The sequence below is a fragment of the Gavialis gangeticus genome, unplaced genomic scaffold, assembly GCF_001723915.1.
Source record: "Gavialis gangeticus isolate Ggan-Ray unplaced genomic scaffold, GavGan_comp1, whole genome shotgun sequence".
Taxonomy (NCBI): Eukaryota; Metazoa; Chordata; order Crocodylia; family Gavialidae; genus Gavialis; species Gavialis gangeticus.
In genome coordinates this window covers 5,172,161-5,191,347 of record NW_017729007.1, presented here as the reverse complement: position 1 = coordinate 5,191,347, position 19,187 = coordinate 5,172,161, and the positions used below count along the sequence as shown (strand labels likewise).

Here is a 19,187-nt window from a genome sequence, read left to right as displayed (position 1 = left end):
AGGTAGGAGCCAGCACCGCTTCCCTTGGCAGTTGGTTCCAGATCCTAGCCGCCCTAACTGTGAAGTAGTTCTTGGGCTATCAGGTTTTATGAAAGGTTTTGATAGATCATATACATACTTTTGTAGATATAGTCTTGTATATCTTTCCACATCTACAATCTGAGTCTACAGTATCAATTCTTTCAGCACTGTTCACAGCCCATTGTGCCATGGGCATGGCCAATTAATATGCTAATAAGAGATGGATTACAATGAGAAAGTTAGCAGTACCTACCATTTTGGAAGGTGCTGCAAGTTTGAGTTGTCATCCTTAGAAGATATTACCTTCAGCTATTAGATGCTGAACTACCTTCCTGAACTGAGAACCTGTGAATACTAGTCTTTTGAGTTCTTGGATCCATATATTTGCTGCTTGGGAACAGATTGGATTTTTTTTTTCCTATAATGAAGCATTTGATTTATTTTTAGTCAAGGTTTGATACGTTTTGTTAGTAGGGATAATTTATGCAATATATGTTATTTTAAAACATTATAATCTAAATTCTGTAGGACTTCTAGAGTTCTGCAAAAAGATAAATAAGCTTAATATAGTGCAGAGAACAGGGGAGAAGGAGAAATTAAAGTGGGCATGAAAGAGATGGTTGATTGTTCTGTGTAGCCTGGCTAATTTGAACAGTAGAGGAAATCCCATTCCTCAAGATGGTTGAATGAATCACAGGTAAAATAATTTAAAAGTAGGAAAGATATCTCTTGAATATTTCAGAATTATCGACTCATTACCTTATCACTTATGCCTTACCAATGTCATGATTTTGGTGAGCCTGTCTCAGAATCTTTTAGGCTAAGGACAGACATTCAAAAAGCCTGAGCCTGAATTGATTCAATCTTTGCAGGTTAGTCTAACCTAGCCAGGCTGAACCAGTTTGCAACTGTAGAGACATTCCCTCTGGAGTAAGGAAATGCAGGCATATGCAGGCACAGCTGAGGGGGGGAGTGCTAGAGCAGCCCTCCCTTCCTTTCTATACTGCTGAGCTGAGGGAGGCGTGGCCAGGCCCCAGCAGAGCTCCACCCTGCGTGCACTGTCCCAGGCTTTTCCCTGCTCACTGCTCAAGGGGAGGGAGTGTTGCCAGACCGCAACCACAAGCTAGCACTCTGAGGTGAAGGGGGGTGTGCAGTGTATGCATCTGTTGATGATACTGGGCTTTTCAATTTCCCTCTCCCTGCTTCTTCATACTATCTGGAAACCTGACAGGTGAGGGAGCCAGCAGAGAGCTGATAACATAGCGTTTAGCAGCCTATCAAGAAAACAAAAGCCTCTCTCACTAGTTCAGGCTCTTTGTGAACAGCTTTTTCCAAGGAAGGAACAGAGGGACATTACCAGCTGAGTTGTTGATTAGCTCCAAAAAGCCCAAAGTGGACACTGTTCTTCCTGATTTTGTCCTGTCTGCCTTTCTCCTGTCCCAGTAAAATTGGAGACACACACATGCAGACACCTCTCAGCATTAGCTAGCACACCACATGCCTAGGGTCTGTGGGGTTCAGGTCTGTCCTGTGGGAGGGAAGGGAGGATCCCTGCTTGAGCGGTGAGCAGCGAGGAGGGTTAGAGCAGGAGGAAGCTAGGCAGACCCTGCTGTGCCTGCAGTCTCCACTGGAGCTCTGGCAAGGGAGGAGAGGGGCAAGTCCAGCCCTGCTCTCTGGAACACAGAGCACAGTTCAGACTAGGACTGCAAAGCATCTGGGATGCTGGGGGACTGTGGTTTAACCTAAACAGGAAGGGGTCTGGGACAGAAATTGCATAAATTGGTTTGACCCAAATCAGTTAAGTCTGATACTACATTCAACCAGGTTTATCTTAAACCAGTTTCAGCCATTTTGAAACTTACTTATGTGCACTGAACTTATGTTCTGTTACAGGTTTAAACCAGTTTCTGATCACTTAAACTTGTTTATGTGTAATGTCTGTCCCTAGGCTTAATGTTTTCATTTGGTTCATCTCTTCTTCCAACACATATTCATATTAGAGACTCACTTTAGCCAATGAATTAAAATCCCACTTCCTATTCATTCGTGTGTGTGTGTTTGCCAGGGAGAAGAGGAGGGAACAGGAAAGATATTTAGACTATTTTTATTAGGAAAAAAACCTTAAAAACAAAGGTTGAAAGTATACATGGCCTCACAGATTGTTCATGAAAGCATTCAACAATCAAACTTGCACCATAACCAAGGACTGAAACACTCCCAACATCCTTCATGCGGCCATACTTTTAGGACTACCCAGCCATCTTCCACCATGCTGAGTGCCCCTTGATGGCCCAGTGTGACACAAATTGGAAATAGAAGAAGAAAGTGGAAATCTATGGTTTAGAGAGCTAAAAGTGGAGTTTGTTTACATTATTTTTGAACTCTGCAATTGTTAGCTGTAGAGGTGAAGCTGAGGAAATTTTATGGGAGGTCACTTGTTATTAACTTAAATCTTAAATAGTTCTGCTGGGTAGCCAGGATGCATTGCAGTCTGGAGGTGGCCTAAACAACAAAGTCAGTGATATTGATTGATATACATGCTCAAATGTCCCCAAAAATTGTTAAAAACATTAGCATAAATCCCCTTGTGTGTGTGGTAAGGACTAGAAATCTGCAGTGTTCAACCACAATTTTTTCTGTATATTTTTGCCATGTTCTTTCATTCTTTAAAAATAATAATATGTGCATTGATGTATATTTAACATATATTCAATTGCAGGTGGTTTGCTTGCTTTTAAAGGAAAGACTATCTATAAAATAAGAGAAGGTGTAATAATAATAATAATATTTGATCTGCTGATTAATTAAATACACACATATAAATTTACATAGCTGTATGCTCTCAATTTAAATGTAACTACAGTAGGTATTTACTGCTTAGAAAATAATCTCCTAAATAAGTTGTACTAATCTGACTTCATGTTTTGATTTACATTGCAACTTTGAGAGAGAAATAATATAGCCTTCAAAAACTTACAACTTGGAACCAACTATTCAGCTGGCAGCTGCTAAGTTAGGCTAATGTTTATATTGACCTCAGTACTTTTACTCCAAGCATTATGTTGTTAGCTGTTCTAAGTAGCCTTGAACTATGAAGATAGGGTTAGTCTTTACAAGTCACATTTTCTGTGAAGTGGCTATTGGGGACAATCTTTGCTGTCAGATAAATGTTTCTAAAGGAAGAATTGCTGTTTAAATTGATGTGCCTTCGCAGCAGAATAGGAGCCCTCCCTTCTGTTAATTTCAGGATGGATCTCTGTAGTATTATCTAAAGAAAGCGAAAAAGTCTTTCAGATTTATTTTAAACAGCACTTATTTAGAGGCATCTTTTTCAAGGAAAAAACAGGAGAAAAAGGCTACAAAGAATGAGGACTGGTTTATTATGCCTTTTATGGCCTATTAATTTGTTACCATCTATTCAGCTTTGTTGATGAAATTTTAATTTTGCCCTTGCTTGAGCATATTGTAAGATTTGTATAAACTGCAGCTCACTGTGCTGACAAAAAGACCCTTTTTAGGATGAACAATTGGGAGCTCATTTTATTTCTAAGGGACATTTAAAATAACTTATGAATGAGAGTTGTCAGACATGAAATGCTGTATTAATTAAATCTTTTTCTAGTCTTTTTGCTTCTCCTGCTAAACCAACCCTTTAGAAAAAAAATACATGGCCACCTTAATTATATAGGAGAAGACAAAAAGTATCCTTCACATTCCTTCGCCTGAATAAGAATAAGAACTCAATTCATCTAAATAGTAACCCCATTAGCTGCTTAACTCAACAGTGTACATGGGAAAATTTTCAACACAGAATGTAAGAAAGTGTTGATTGGGTGGATCGTTTTCAAGGTTTTGTTCTTCTGATGTTCAAAATGATAATTTTAAGTAAATCTGATCTGTCAGGGTTAGCAGCTTTGTACCATTTATGACTTATGACAAAAGTGGTGTGTTCACGTACATTCTAATGCTGTCTTTGTCTTTTAAAATACAGAAACAATACCATTCCAAAATAGATGACTTGATTGAGGAAACTGTTAAAGAAATTATTTCACTTCTTGTTTCAAAGGTAAACATGCTTAGATTTTGAATTATAGTAACATTATAAATGCATTTCAGATTATGGATTTTCAGCTTGCAGCTGGTAAATTAGACTAATGTTTATATTGAATATATTTATATTGTTAAATAGAATGCAATTCCTTTTGTATTTTTTTGTAATGCAATTGAAAAAAGGCTTGTAAAGAATACTTGCCGAAGTTAACATGAATTTTTACAGAATGAAATTGGCAGGGTACCCATTTTTATTGTATTTGCTTATCGGATATGTTTCGCCTTTGTACATTACTACATCCGATGAATTTTTGGCAGCCAGTAGCACAAGCACCACCTTTATTAATTATGTGATTTTCATACTTATTTTTTGAGCATGAAGAAAACTTTCTCTCCATTTTTAAAACGGTATTTACATCAGTAATTACAACAGTATTTAAAGAAAGGAAAATCTGAATAGCTATTTTTACTTTTTCTTTATGAACTATTTTGATTTTTAAAATATTCAGGAAGCAGTTACCTCTTGGAATTGGCTATTTTTTAAATGTATTTTAAAAAGATTTTGTCATACTGTAAATACTAAGAGGATGTTTATTAAGTGAAGCAAAATGAATGGGTATTAGTATGTCTTTATCCAGTTGGAATCACAGATGCATAGAAAAATAAAAACGCATAGTTTTAAAAATAGTAAACAACAAACATAGCTTTTAAACTATAATTTTCTGCTTTCAAGTACAGTCTCAGTGTACTATTAAACGTAATGTGTTCAACCCCAGAAATATCTGCATTTCAGAAATAAGAGAAAATGTTTGTATTTACTGGATACATGAATTAATGAAGGTGCCAATGAAGAATGCTGTATTTAAGGTTATATTCAAGTTTCCACTATGCCTTTTATTCATTTGTTCACAGATTTTTCAAAAATTCTGTTTTTACTAATATTCCCCATACTTGGGCTTATGCCAAAGGTGGACTTTTCATAGAAGTTTGAGCAAAACATGTCTAAACTTTTTAAAACTATGAAGTCACAAAAATACATATACATCTTCTTTTGTGCACATATTAGTGACAAATGACTAAGATGTACAAGTTTGAAGCATTACATGAAGCTAATCCTCACTTAGACTAATATTGTATCTAAATTTCTGTGTATATATGTAAATGAAATAAAATGCTACTAAATGTAAGCTTCTTTAATTAGAATGCATGTAATATTTGAAGCTGTGGATAAAGATAGTCATATTTGTAATGGGCATATGCAAGGAAATTTCTGAAAACAGTACATGATCAAAACTAAGTTAGTTCTTAATCAGTAATCACTGATACTAGTACAGGAATATAAACTAGGAAAGGGGAGAGCCAGTTGTTTTTGTGATTGGTTAAGCTTTCAAGTAAATGGTCAGTCTTTTCAGACTGAAATATTAATAGCTTATATGAGCAGTGCTTGTTTTTTTTTTCCACTGCAAGGAATAGTTTGAAGTGCAAAATAAAGTTGGTGTTTCACTTGTGTTCTCAGTCAGCAAGAATCAAGAGTTGTGTTTTATAGTATCAATATATTTTTATTTATGGCATTCAAAGAGAATATTATATTATTACACTATTTTTGTGCTCTTGCAATTTATTATGACTTTTTCCTTATTCTCACTGTTTCTTTCCAGAATAAAGCTTTTGTTATTTGCTTTTAACCATAGCAATTCCCTATGGAAATTAAAAGGATACTCATACTCTTTATTTCAGTGACATTTTGTGTACTCACTGCTAACTTAACAAATATTATTTCCTGTTTCAGAATATTAAACCAGTCACTTGAACAAGACACAATAATAAAGCACTATGATACTTGTCTTACTGTGACAAACTGAGAAGATCTGAAAATGTAGAGTATACCCAGAAGTACTTACATAGTCCCTCAGGACTATGTAGAGACATCACAGGAAACAGCTAAAGATACACTAACTAGCTCCATCAGAAGCTTTGTATTTAACTAGATTTGCTAGGGATTTTTTTTCTTTTTTATGTTCTCATATTATTCAAGATGTTGTAACCATTATCACAGTACCATTTCTGAAACCATTCAGTACTGCAGCAGGCCTTTCCAGAGTAATATTGACTAATGTTTTGCAGAAATAATTATTTTGAATAAGATAAACGTTGTTAGATGAAGGCTGTGATGTCTGAGCAATGATTGCTGTATAGCATGTAGTGGCAAAGCATCCCATCTAAGGTAGGAACCTTGATTATACCCAGAGCAGAGCAAAGCACCAACTACTATCCCTTCAGGAAGCTCCCTGTTCATTTTTTTTAAATCTGTGTACAGCTCTTGGATGCTATCATGATAATAAATCATTATAAATGTGAAGGATTAGATCAGATGAGGTTGATAGATAAGTGAGGAGTACAGTTGTACACACAGTCTTGCTCCTTGAACTGTTAGGAGCAGGGTTTATAATGTGATGATCTCAGCTCCTCTTGGGGAGAAGGTAAGGTGACACTGTTGTGACACTGTTACAGTGCCCATTAACAGCATGCCAGATGGAATTTTGTCCTGTCCTCACACTCATAAAATGCTGCTTCTTGATTCTGGGAAGGAGTGCATAGGCAGCAAACAGTTACTTTTTAAACATTCTTTATGTATGTCATGAGGAAGTTCACCTGTGAGCAGTATGTACATGGGCAGTAATTGGCAGCTTTTTTAAATTGCATATGATCTCCTAAATGCGATACAAACTAAATATTATAAGTGGAGGTGTTAGAGGGCTTTTTTGTTTCCTTATTTTTAATTGAGTTGGAAGAGTGGGGTTGGTGAGTTTTACAAAAGGTTAAGGATCTAGCTGGACTCTAGAGGTGCCTTCCAACTGTACTTTTCTGTAATGCTTTGATCCCATTTGTGCATCTGCAAGAACTGTGCTTAGTGCCAAAACTCAGCAGTAGTTGGCAAAGATGGGTCCACCCTACCTTTACATCATCCTGATTCAGGAATGATACCACTCAGAGAATAAGCACATTTATGTCTTTCTGCTCCCAAAGCAGATCAAAGGGCATGTAGACCAAAGAGCCAGGGCCTGATGTTTTCTGATCCCTAGTAGGCTCTTCAGAAGCAGTTCGGTAACTTTCCTTAGAGCTGTGCCAGCATAGTCCATGGGATTAACTCACAAACCAGTGATATCAGTGTTAGTAATTTCATCTCCATTTTAAACATAAGAACAATTTCTAATATCAGGGTGAATTCAGTAACTGCAATCCATCCTCATTTTCCATCACTATGATATTGAGAAAAAGGTTTTCCAGTGGGTGTATTAGTGCAAGTCAGATGACTGTAAACAAGTATACATATGCAAATTTTTGTGATGCATTATGAAATTTTAGTGTATAAAAATATGTGTATCACTATACAAGTGATACTTATATTATTTAAACCACACATTCTGGAGGTGGCATGAGCTAGCTTGCCATTTTCTGGAGGGTTTTTGCATTTTGATTTAGTTTGGGTTTCTATTTCTCAGTTGTCTGCAGCAGTTGTAGGCAGTGACTTCTGTCAGTTTTGTCTCTGCTGATCAGGAGAAAAGAAATGTTTCCCATGATTTAGCTCTTTAGGAGGTAAAGAGGTCAGGTTTGTACAGACTCCTGTGCTCTGTTACACAATGCAAGCCAAAAGAGGAAGGATTCATTTCCCACTCAGAAAAGCTATTTTTGACACTATTCACGTATATATATGTTTATACTCGGTTTTTTGTTTATTCTGTTTTGTTTTTAGTTTGTTTCAGTATTAGAAAGTGTGCTGTCTAAATTATCACGGTATGATGAAGGCACTTTCTTCTCATCGATCCTTTCATTCACTGTAAGTATAAGAAATTTTGACCAACTATTGATTCTAAAACTACACGTAATCCCAGTGGTTCCCATTTACACTATTTCTTACTTTTACATTTCCTAAAGGTGAAAGCGGCTGCAAAATATGTTGATGTACCTGTAAGTATGACTTCTAGTTCATTTTTCCCTAATATTAAGAGTAATGCAATGCACAAATAAATATTGCTTCCTTGTTTTGCATTTTTCACTGTTGTCACTTTGCTTTCCTACAGAGGTTCATTATACTGTTACACAAAGTATTTAAACAGCCACCACAACCCTTAGAGGGCATTTCATTTCCCTCAAGCAACAGCTAAGTCTCAAAGCAAAGCTTAGAAAGGTTATTCTTAATGCACTTTTTCAGTTGTGGGAGGAAAGAGGATTGTAACCTAGGAACCTTATCATAAGGGACATTTCATCATTTGGATATATTATTCAGATGTGTAGGATTAGTAACACTTCGGCAATTGGATAATATACATACAGGCAGTGTCTTTAGCTATCCACCATTCATAATTCTCTACTTAAGATTCAGTCCTTCTGCCTTTACCCTGTGTGGTGTGCGGCCCCTGTGGCATGTGACCCACACAGTGTGCAACCTAGGGCCCACAAGCAATGAGACATGTTGCCCCTGGCCACTCTGAATTTGGACAGCCCTGAAAAAGGTCAGTACCTCAACAAAAATAAATGGCACCCATTCTCTCACAAGGCTTTTCATTGCCACCTCTCCAGCAGAATTGTAGAATAATCTTTGCTGGTAAATATAGTGATAAAATGTGATGAATTTAATAATATTGAAATACCTCTTCTAATACAGTCTTTCTTAATTGATGCAACAAGAAACATGAAATACAATTTATTATGAAAAATAATACATTATCTTATATAGGAGCTAGAAATCCATTTCTCAGTTTTATACCCTAGAAATTTGATATCTGTGAGGTTTCACTGGCTCCGTAATAAAAATCCAAAGGCCCTCAATAAAATTAAAATCCTTACCAGGTTTGTAGAACTCTGTTATGTTGTTACATTATCTTTGTCTTATTTTTCTCTCCAACTTTCACAACGCAAAGCTGTTTATGAAATTTCCTTCTTAATATTTTTGGTCTTTTGTCTTTGGTTAGGTACTTTTTTCCTTTTACCAAATCATAATAATCACTGTTTTATCAGAAACTTTCCACCTGTCCTCCTTTCAAAGCAATGGGTTCAATTTGGCAGTATTTTTTTGTCAGGGGATTTTCTCAAAAGCCCTTGGGAAAGGCATTTCAGACACCAAGACAAACACCAGTGGAAAAAATTATTTTTTAAATTAATAGAGTTCTGCCAGTTCACATGAAAAGCACTCCCATTTTGCATGGAAAAGAGGTTTCAGAAGCTCTTATCATTAGCCCAAGTCTGCTGCCACAAACGCTTTGTCTGGGTAATGTAAGATGGAGGGGACATTTCATCAGACTAGGTGAAACATTTTCCCCAGAAGGTAGGTGTTGACAAGACAAAGCTTGGTTAAAAAAAATGCCTTCCTCACCTCTACCACGTTGGATTGTATACGATTTCAGGGTGAGCCAAGAATTGGGATGCATTGCACCCAGAAAAGAGGGAGGAGGTGAGGTAAAGAATACTAGAATTCAGAAGCCTAAGATCTGTCGTCATAATTTGAGGCCAGTGCCCAGTACGACTAAAGGCTGAACATGCGAGCTCTCAGTCAGCTACAGTTTTAGCTGATGGACATTGTGCCTGTAAGAAGAGGCCTGAAGTCTTCACAGATTTAGGTGCAGCTTGGAATCAGAATTGGATGGAGTCCTAGCAGGGTAGTCTGAGAGGCCAACTTTGGGATACTGGTTATATCATGAAAGCCCTGTAAGCCTTCCTTAGACCTTGTTAAATGTCTAATGTGTGAGGTGGGTGTACATTGACAAAATAAAGATGTGGCCTGGCCAAAATCTGTACCTCCATCTTCCTTCCAGTGACCTGAATTTCCTGAGCAAACATTCATTGACTCCAAGACCATGTGAGTGTTGTCAAAGGACTGCTGCACTAAGAGAGCCTTCACCTCCAGGCTCCAAGGAAAATATGTTCCTCTTCATCTGACAAAATGTCCCCTCTCTCTTGTATTACCCAGACAGAGCATTTATCATCACCTTCAACTTCAGTGGCAGAAGACTTGGGCCAATGACAAGGGCTTTTGAGATCTCGTTTCCTTATATATACTAGAAAAATGGGAGTGCTTTTCATGTGAACTGGCAGAGTTCTGTAAATTCACAAAACATATCCCACCCACTCCATGTACACTGCGCCCTGAAACGGACCTAGTGTAGCTGCCTGAGTCCAGTGCAGGACATGCATCATTATGCATTCAAGAGAGAGAGCCTTCATTTGCCCAGTGAGGCACTAAGGCAGCAGGTGACATTGTGTTTGTTTTCTGTCTTAGTGCATGTGGAGCAAGTGTGTTGTGCTTCTGCCTCGTGTGATTCTTTGATGCCCCTTTGGATTAGTGTGACCTAATACTGAAAGCTTGTGAAAATCCTCCTTTTTTGCCATGTGAGGCTGTGTGAGTCACTGCTGCTTTTAGTTTGATACTGCTTCAAATATGTGATAAATTCCATTTTGTCTGATGGTCAAATTCTGAACCCACCCAAATTCACAGGGAAACAAAGATATATGGGAACCAATGTTGTTCCAAGTAGGGCTTGAGATTTCATGCTGAGGTATGTACAGTTCCACCCATCCAGATGTGGGCCACTGCTCCAAAGATCTGATTCACAAATGATCTCCCAAAGAGCAGGAACAACAAGGTTGTGATCAACAGGTCCCAAACTTTTCTCGTGTTAGCTGCACTTAGATAATTTCATACATGCTGTCACCAGTGTTCATGTTCTCACAATTAGAGAGGGGTGGATTTACCATGATTCATCTGCTTCACAGTAACTGCCTCTAGTACCTGCTCTTACCCTACAGTGACAGCGAAGGCAAGGAAGCTTACCCCTGATGAAACAGGGATAAGTTTCCCTGATTTAGCTTTCACTTACTGCAGGGGTGTTGCAAGGTGGAGGTACACTGTAGCGGAGGCTACCTTTGTGCTCCAGCCATGCCCCCTCCACTCCCATTACACTACTGACTTACTGCATGATAGAAGCCAACACACACACAGTTAATGCACCTCACCTGACACGGTAAATCTTCCACCCTGCATGCAAACACCCTGTGGCAAACAGAAACTAAACCACAGAAACTTAACCCCTTTTTATATAGTGGCAAGCTGCCTTCATCTAGCTCACACCACAGGGTGAGAGCAGGCAAAGGAACAACTACTGCAGAGCACCTGAGGTATTATAAGTCCCAACCCATTAATTAAAAGGGAACCAGAACTTACCAGGACAGAAGTAACCATTCATGTACCTGCACTTAAGAGGGAGCAGGACTTAATTGACCCTCAGCAGCTCTGTACTAATGGTCAGTCTTCCACTCTAACCCCATGGTGACGGCTAAATCAAGGCAGTTACTCCTAAATGAAACTGAGCTAAATTTTTCTGGTTTAGCTTTCACTTACCTTGGGGCAATTGTGAGTACAGGCACAGTTATCATGGAGCAGCTAAAGAGCAGAATATTTCTGCCACCTCTTAAGGCACACTGGTTAATTGTGGGTTTAAGGGAATTACAGACTCTGAGACTCACAGCCCCACTCACAAGTACTGTGATCCTGCTTGGTGCCATGACTCTTTAGCTTGGGAATGGCTGATCTAGATGTAGCTGCACAGCAAAACATAAATCTCCAGTTTTCTTTTCATGGACACCACAGGAACCACCTCTGAGCAAAAATGTAACTGCAAGAATAATATGAAGAGCTCAGAATGGTAGCTTTAGTTTCCGCAGTACCTGTAAAAGCACTGCATCAGGAAAATTGAAATATAAAGAGAAAATAGTGGGAAATGGAGGACATTTAAAAACTGCCCTGGATGTATTGTGTAGTTTACCAGCAGTGAGTCCTGGCCTGATTAACTCCAAGAAGTGTGGCAGGCTAAGAAAGCCAACGGGGAAGCAGTTGTAATTTTCTTGTTAGGTATTGTTTCATGAAATAAAATGAATTGGTTCTCCCTACCAATTAATAACGCTTCATTCTGTTCTCTCTTTCATATTTTCATAGTATAGGAAGATGTACGGGGACATGGTGAGGAGGGTTAGATGCTAAGCAATATTGCTTTTTAGCCACATAACACTTACTTGAGATTTGTTGTAGCTAACTGTTAAGTGGAGCAGACTTAAAGTGTTTTAATTTTATACCAATGCCAAACCAGGCTCTGAAAACACAGGGGCTTTGCACAAGAAAATATAGTATTTGGGTCTAGAGTAGGAAGATCTTTGCCATCTATGCTATCATGATGATGTTCACCAGGTTCAGAATAGCAATATAACTCCTTAACCACACCAACAGCTGACCTTTTGAACATTACAGGTGTGTGGCCCGTTTTGGAAATTCCATGCATTGAAAATATTCTGTGCTTTCTGTAGCTTAAAAAAGAAAAAGGGAGTATTTTAGGGCCAAGTTTGCTTTGAAAATGCAAAATTAATCACAAGGCCCCAATTCAGGAAAGCAGCTTCCTTGTTCTGGACAGCTCTTAAGCACGCCCTCTTTTTGACCATAACGTCAAGTATCTCTGTAGTCAAGGATCCTATTATGAATAGAGGCTGAGACTTGAATGTCTGTCATACCTTTTTTTTTCCTAAAAATCATGAGTTTATTCCTGGGCATGTATGTATTCATCTGTGCCAGACTTTTGGAAGCTGTGAAACTAATGGTTGTGGGTTTCCTAGTTTTACGTGTGATGTGGGAACCACAGGCATTCAGAGCAGTTTTGGTATTGTGTTGCCCAGGCTTAATTTGTGTCCATCCTGTTCTTTATTAAAATAAGTGGGAAATAGACTATTTAAATCCACAAAAGAAAAATTTTTTAAAATATCATATGTGAATGAATAGACTGAGGCAGACAGGAGAGAGAAAGTGATAAGTAATAAGGGACCAATTAAGGAGAGAATAATCATAGAATAGTCCATTTTGCTTACTTTTTTATATTCCTTGATTTTGATAGCATCCTGCATTGCTGTACGTATGGGGGAAGAATCAGTTATATTAAAGTGTCTAGTTAATTTACATATTATACTTAAATAATTGGGCAAAATTACGACAAAAATAATATATATTCATCATATGGCCTTCCCAACATGAATAGGGAAAGTAAGCTCAGAGCTCCCATTTATCTGTCAAATTGTCTTTTGAAAAGTGTTTAAGTGTTGTGATCCATTCTTCCATTGATTCAGCTTTTTCAAGGACAAAATGTAACCATCATGAACTATCTCCTTTTCCATTTCTGTTTAAATCAAGGACAGTAAAAACAATATTTCTTTTCTTTTTAGAAAGCCTTTACTGGGGAATGTAGATGGCACCCTGTCACAAGGACTTGTTTTTTGGGGATGTTTGGTGTCTGACTGTAGCATATGTATTTTACAAAAGAAAAAGAAGAAGAGGAGAGGAGAAGAAAAAGAAAACCCTTCATGGGTTAAATTTTATATTGTTGATATGAGTGGGGTAGCTGTTCTAGATCTGTGGTCCTTATGAACATCAGCGTACCAGTTGAAGTTCCAGCAAAAAATATTCAGAACAGTGCCAAAAGCCCAGAACTGAGAACAGAAGTAGCACTGATAAATTATGGAGATATTAAAGATTTTAAGAAAAATTATTGGCATAGATTACTTTGCTCCCTAAAACATGCTAAGTTCTTTTCTCACAGAAAAGATCGTTTTTGCTCAGCAGACCAGTTGTGATCTAAAAGACAAACACACAGTCAAATAAAAGAAAGGGAAAGGCAGAGAGCACATCAGTGAAGTACTCATAGCTGAAGTTTGTTAGTCTTGATAATGTTGTTTTAATAATCAAATGCTTGGGTTTAGGAGCTTTTTGGAAATGGATGGTTGATTTGTTCGTGTCAGAAATAGGTTTCCTCAATGTTTACTCAGTTTTTTTCTGTAACTGGTTGATTGGTTTCTTTCAAAGCCCTAGAAAAAAACATTAGAGGATCTGAGTGAACTGCAACAACACTGGCTGTGCTTTTTCTTTGCTACCATAGTGGTTTGTATATACAGCCTATTCACCACAGAGCATCAAGAGAGAAAGTGGCAACATGTAGAAAGAAAAGTGTATAATTAACCTTGACAGGACATCATTTGCTTGATTTTTCTAAATGCTGTACACAATTGCATATACAAAATTGTCCATGCAGTTTCTCACCGTGTAAATGAAGTAATTTTGTACACAAATGAGTGGTTACATATCTGTCTAGTCACTTGTATTTGCAATTACCCATTTTGTGCATGTAAACAGATCATTACAAGAAAAAATTGGGTGTACAGTTGCATTCATATTTTGGGGCTGTTCAGAAACACAGGTGTTCTACAGTTGCACAGTACCTTGTTTCTCTACCCCACATCTGCATTGTTATAAGGACTGGAAGGGAGAAAAGAGCCTTTGAAACTTCTTTCCTTATTTGTATATCCTCAGCCACACTAATCTTACACCGTCGATATGAGCTGGCTAGCTGTTCCAGATCCATGTTCCTTACAAACATAGCGATCTGTCTTTATTTCCAGATGTGTGTCATATTTTAACTCCTTCGGTGCCTCATTTAACTGCCTTTAAGAACTGAAAGGCTTTGGTTTCAGTTTGTTTTGGTTTTGGTTTTTTGTTTTGATTTGTTGAAAATAAGTCTATCCTCAATACCATATAGTGCCATTATTCTTTAGGAAAAATCTTCTAATGTTCTTTTAAAGTCTCTTTTTCCTGCTTGACACAAACTCAGAAACAAGTCTCTTCTATTTTGAAATCCATATATATGTAAACAAATATGAAATCTATATGCAAAGCTTTAAGTGTGCTGTGACATGCCAGAGCAGTCTCAGTACAGTCTGTTCTTAACCCTGTCACATGTTTTGAAGTATCTGGTAAGTGTGGATATGAAGTATGACCCACTCTAGTCAGTGGGAAAGTTAAGATAATATAAGTAAAATATATATCTTTGCAAAACTGATGTTTAAAAATGGATTTTGTCATGGCAACTGCACCTTAAAGACCCCATGTACTAGAGAATTAAGAGCCCAGTGTTGTAAGCACATGCACCCTGCACAGTCTCAAAGGACTCAGAGAAAATTATTTGCAAAAGTGTTTGCAGGACTAGGGCCTAAGGTTTGCCTGACAGCATTCTTTTACCATGTTCCCCTTTAATCTGTGCCAAAGCTACTCTTGCTCTCAAAGAGGATGTGGAAGGGGTCAAGAAATCTTCTCCTCTGGTTTTCTTTCCATCCAAACAACTTCCTCATGGTCACGTTCAGCTCACACTAACATCCTGCAAACAAATTTAATGTACAAATAATGTGTTGTTTTGCCTTACTTGTGCTGTCTGAAGATAAGAGGTAGGGGTAAGGAAAAAGGGGTTTCAAAGGTATCTAACCCACATTTCTGAATTACTGTCATTTGTGCCACCCTGTCTTTTTCAAAGCCAGCCAGTCATGAGCATCGGTCATGAGTTACCTCTCGGAGAGATAGTTAGCAGTATCCAGACAAGTGATTTCTTTCTGAGTGAGCGAAACCACATAACTTCCTTTCATTGTGGTGATGGTACTTTAAGTAGATGCTCCCATGTAGCTTCCTTCAGCTCATCACTCCTTTCTAGCTAATTGCCACCCTAGTGCTTTAGTTAGTAGTTTATAAGGCCCATTTTAAGCTCTTGAAGAATGAATGCTTTACAGGTGCATTAACCTTTATAGAACTAGATTTTTTTCTCAATACCAGAAAATGAGTCAGTTTAATACAATATGTGAATAGCGTTCTCTTCTCAGTGCTAAAATGAGATTAAATGTAACTCAAGTATTTACACAAATGTATGTGGTTTCTACTGAGCTTGGGACAAGTTTATGCGTTGTAAAGCAACACATACGAACCAAGCTGTATCTCCCCCATAGGGAAACATTAATAATAATAGTAGTAGTGGTAAGTAGTAGCACTGGTTGCAGGCCTTTCAACTACAAAACCCTTTAATTCTCATAAATCAAGACAATATAGCATTACTTTTGATTGGTTGCTGCAGGCGAGCATTTTCCAGGGGAAAAGACATGTGCTTTCAAATTAAGTCAATTATAATGTAGCTTCTGAATCATCTTTGAAACTGGAATAGTGTATTTAAGATTTTGTCTCCTTATTAAATAGGCCCCATGACAGTGTTTTCCTGTTGTATTATTAACCTCTAGTGAAAGGTTAAGCAGAAGCTTCTGTATCTAAATCTGTTGCTATGAAAAATGACTGCAGAGCAGGACCCACCTACCAGTGAATAGTAAAAGAGAAGACCTGCACCTGTGGGATTAGGTGCAGCAGCAGGAAGTAAGAGCACTTGCAGTATATAATTAACAAGGAATTTTTTCTCTCTTTTTTTTTTTTAAACAGCATGTTCATCTTGCCAGGTTAACTAGTGATTAACCCTAGAAAGAATCTGCTGAAGCTTACACCCTTGTTTAAACTCATTCACTTGCCAGTGTATTCAGTTACTTGTGTAACCAGTGGCAGAGTAACCCTATTAAAAACACTTCATTTCCTGGTATTTATTTGATGTCTTTGTGCTTTCAGTTTTTCCATTAATCTCTTTGTGTCTTACTCTTTCATTCTCAGATAAACAAAACTCTTGTCTACTGCTGTGAATTAAACAAACAGCACTACAGTAACTTTCATCCTTCATAAACTGTGGTTATTTCTTTACTGTAAGATTTCAGCCAGTTAGAAAACCTTTACACTTATTCTGCTCTCAGTTACATCCAAGTAACTCCCTTCCAGTGACTTCAATAGGAGTTGCATGCAGGGATTAGGGAGCAGAATTTGATACTTCCGGTTTAAAAGACATGACATACTTGCCCCCGTTTAAAACCTATTCTATATTAATAATAGTCCAAGCAATATTCCACTGTTCTATACCATGATATAATTACCTCAAGTATAACTCAGTATTGATTTATTTTTGTCATTTAAGGCATGCTTAATCACTTAATGCAAGTCAGTCTTTTTATAGAATTTTGGATATTTATATTTCAGTAATTAATGTTTTCTCTGAAATTAAAAAAATCAACAATACTAGAATAATTTCTAACTTCAGACATTCTGTCAGTGATGTGTTTTATTGCTTGTAACAGCTTTTTCTCTCTTACTTATTTAACAGCCAATAAGTGGAAGAATATCCTTAGTTTAAAGAGATGATGACATTTTACTGTTTGTTTATTGAAAGTTTTAAAAAATATCTATCCCAAATGAAATGTAATAAGGGGACATTTTGTAATTGCTTTGGGTGAGTTTGTGAATAAGTTTTCAGTAGTCTTTGAACTAGAGAGCTTTACCAAAAAGGAACATAAGAACAGTGATACTGTTCCTTTTCCAGACACATTTGTACTATAAGTAGAAACTTTAAAAGGAAAATTACAGGTTTTTTCCCAAGTAATTTCAGAGATAATTATCTTGCGCACATTAAAAAAGAATGAAGTGTTTTAAAGAACTGTAATTCTAATTGGTAAATGTCACCAGCTGTTGCAGTTACTCTTACTTGTGTATATTCTTTTAATGATTATAGTCTTGTGCCACAAGCTACATGAAAATATATTCACTAGGTGTGAAATTCCCATATGTCACAGCTTCAAGACTAGGTAAACATCTCAAAGAAAAATGAAGAGTTGATGCTAATGGGAAATGTTATTTTTCTAGGTTTGACTGTTTTCAAGGCAAATATTTCTTTATTTAAGTTCCTGAAGGAAAAATTGTGCATGTATCACAGAAATGATAGGTATTAAAATTCTGTGGGAATATTTTTGTTCCTAAGCTGAAGTGAGAGGTCAGTGAAATAAATGTCCAAGAACAGAGCTTTTTAAAAATATATATAAGAATGGTAAAAACAGAAAGAAGCAGGCTTCTCAACTGTTCCTCATTTTGTATATGACTTTGTAAGTTACTAAATATTGTCTGTTCTTAATGACATCTGCACATACTGATAGCATTAAAAATCAGTTAAAATCTTCATCCGTAGAAATTTATACCATTCTTTTCATACCCCAGTAAAACAAAAAAAACCCTCAATTTCACACAGGGCAGACATTCTGAAATCTTAGATGAAGTTTCTGAGGCTAACAGAAGGGCTCCACATTGGAGCCCTACTACTTTTATATTCCAACTCAATTATACCTGCCCCTTTTCTCATGATAGTTCATGAGAATGAGGGAAAAGAACACAATTGTATACCGTTATAGAGCAATAAGGTAGGTATTGATACACATATGTCTTGTCATATGTTTTTAAATGTAATTTTATAAAATATGATAAATATTTGACTGGAGAATAGTTTCTGACATATGCAGTGATGCCTCGTGCTGCTCAGGCAATCCCTGATCATTATAACAGTTCCCAGGAAGCTGTAATGAGTAAGTGTGAATTAGAGCAGCCCTTATGCTGTCTTAATAGATGTCTGAGACTGCAGATGTTGGATACAGCCACCATCCTCTCCCACAATTGAGGGTCTGCACCAGACACAGCTTAGCCGAGCCTTTAGAAACAGCTTTTGTAGTCAAGCCAGTTATGAAGTAAGTGTTGTTACGAAACATTCAGTACGATCATCTGATCTAGGTTACCAAAAACGTTATCCTTCATTTGCAAACTCTGAAGATTGTCAAAATACTATTTTCAGGCATAACAGACTTTTGGAATTAAATTTACCCAAGCCTAAAACCGTTGAAGAAGGCTATCCATAACTCTTAAGCTCTTGTTTTATTCCACCTAGAAGAAGGCTTCTTATAAGTTTTAAATAAGCTAATATGAATAATGGGCTTAGAGACCATCTGAGAAAGACTCCATTAGAACCATGGACCACGTAGGTAGCGATAAGCACCACCATTCCAGCCACAATGGAATAACATCTATGATGGGACTGCATAGCCTGCTTGCTCCCTGTATTTGGATATACTCTGGAATATATATTTATATCTATACCTGTACATAGATTAGATATAGATATATGTATTTTCTCTCTCTCTGTCTTTCTACATATATATTCCATATATATAGAGAGAGAGAGAGATTAGATACCTATATTCAAAAGTGTGTGTGTGTGTGTGTGTGTGTGTGTGTGTGTGTGTGTGTGTGTGTGTGTGGGTGTGTGTGTGTGTGTGTGGGTGTGTGTGTGTGTGTGTGTGTGTTC

General features: G+C 37.2%; 1 protein-coding gene across 1 annotated transcript in view; it reads left to right on the top strand.

Moving 5' to 3' along the window:
• The window catches only part of CADPS2 (calcium dependent secretion activator 2), a 794,189-nt gene that overhangs the window by 743,616 nt on the left and 31,386 nt on the right, over window positions 1–19,187 (top strand). The window contains exons 25-27 of the mRNA XM_019509247.1: window positions 4,013–4,087; window positions 7,826–7,909; window positions 8,008–8,040. Of these exons, the coding sequence (XP_019364792.1) occupies window positions 4,013–4,087; window positions 7,826–7,909; window positions 8,008–8,040 (192 nt within the window). The remainder of the gene's footprint in view (window positions 1–4,012; window positions 4,088–7,825; window positions 7,910–8,007; window positions 8,041–19,187) is intronic.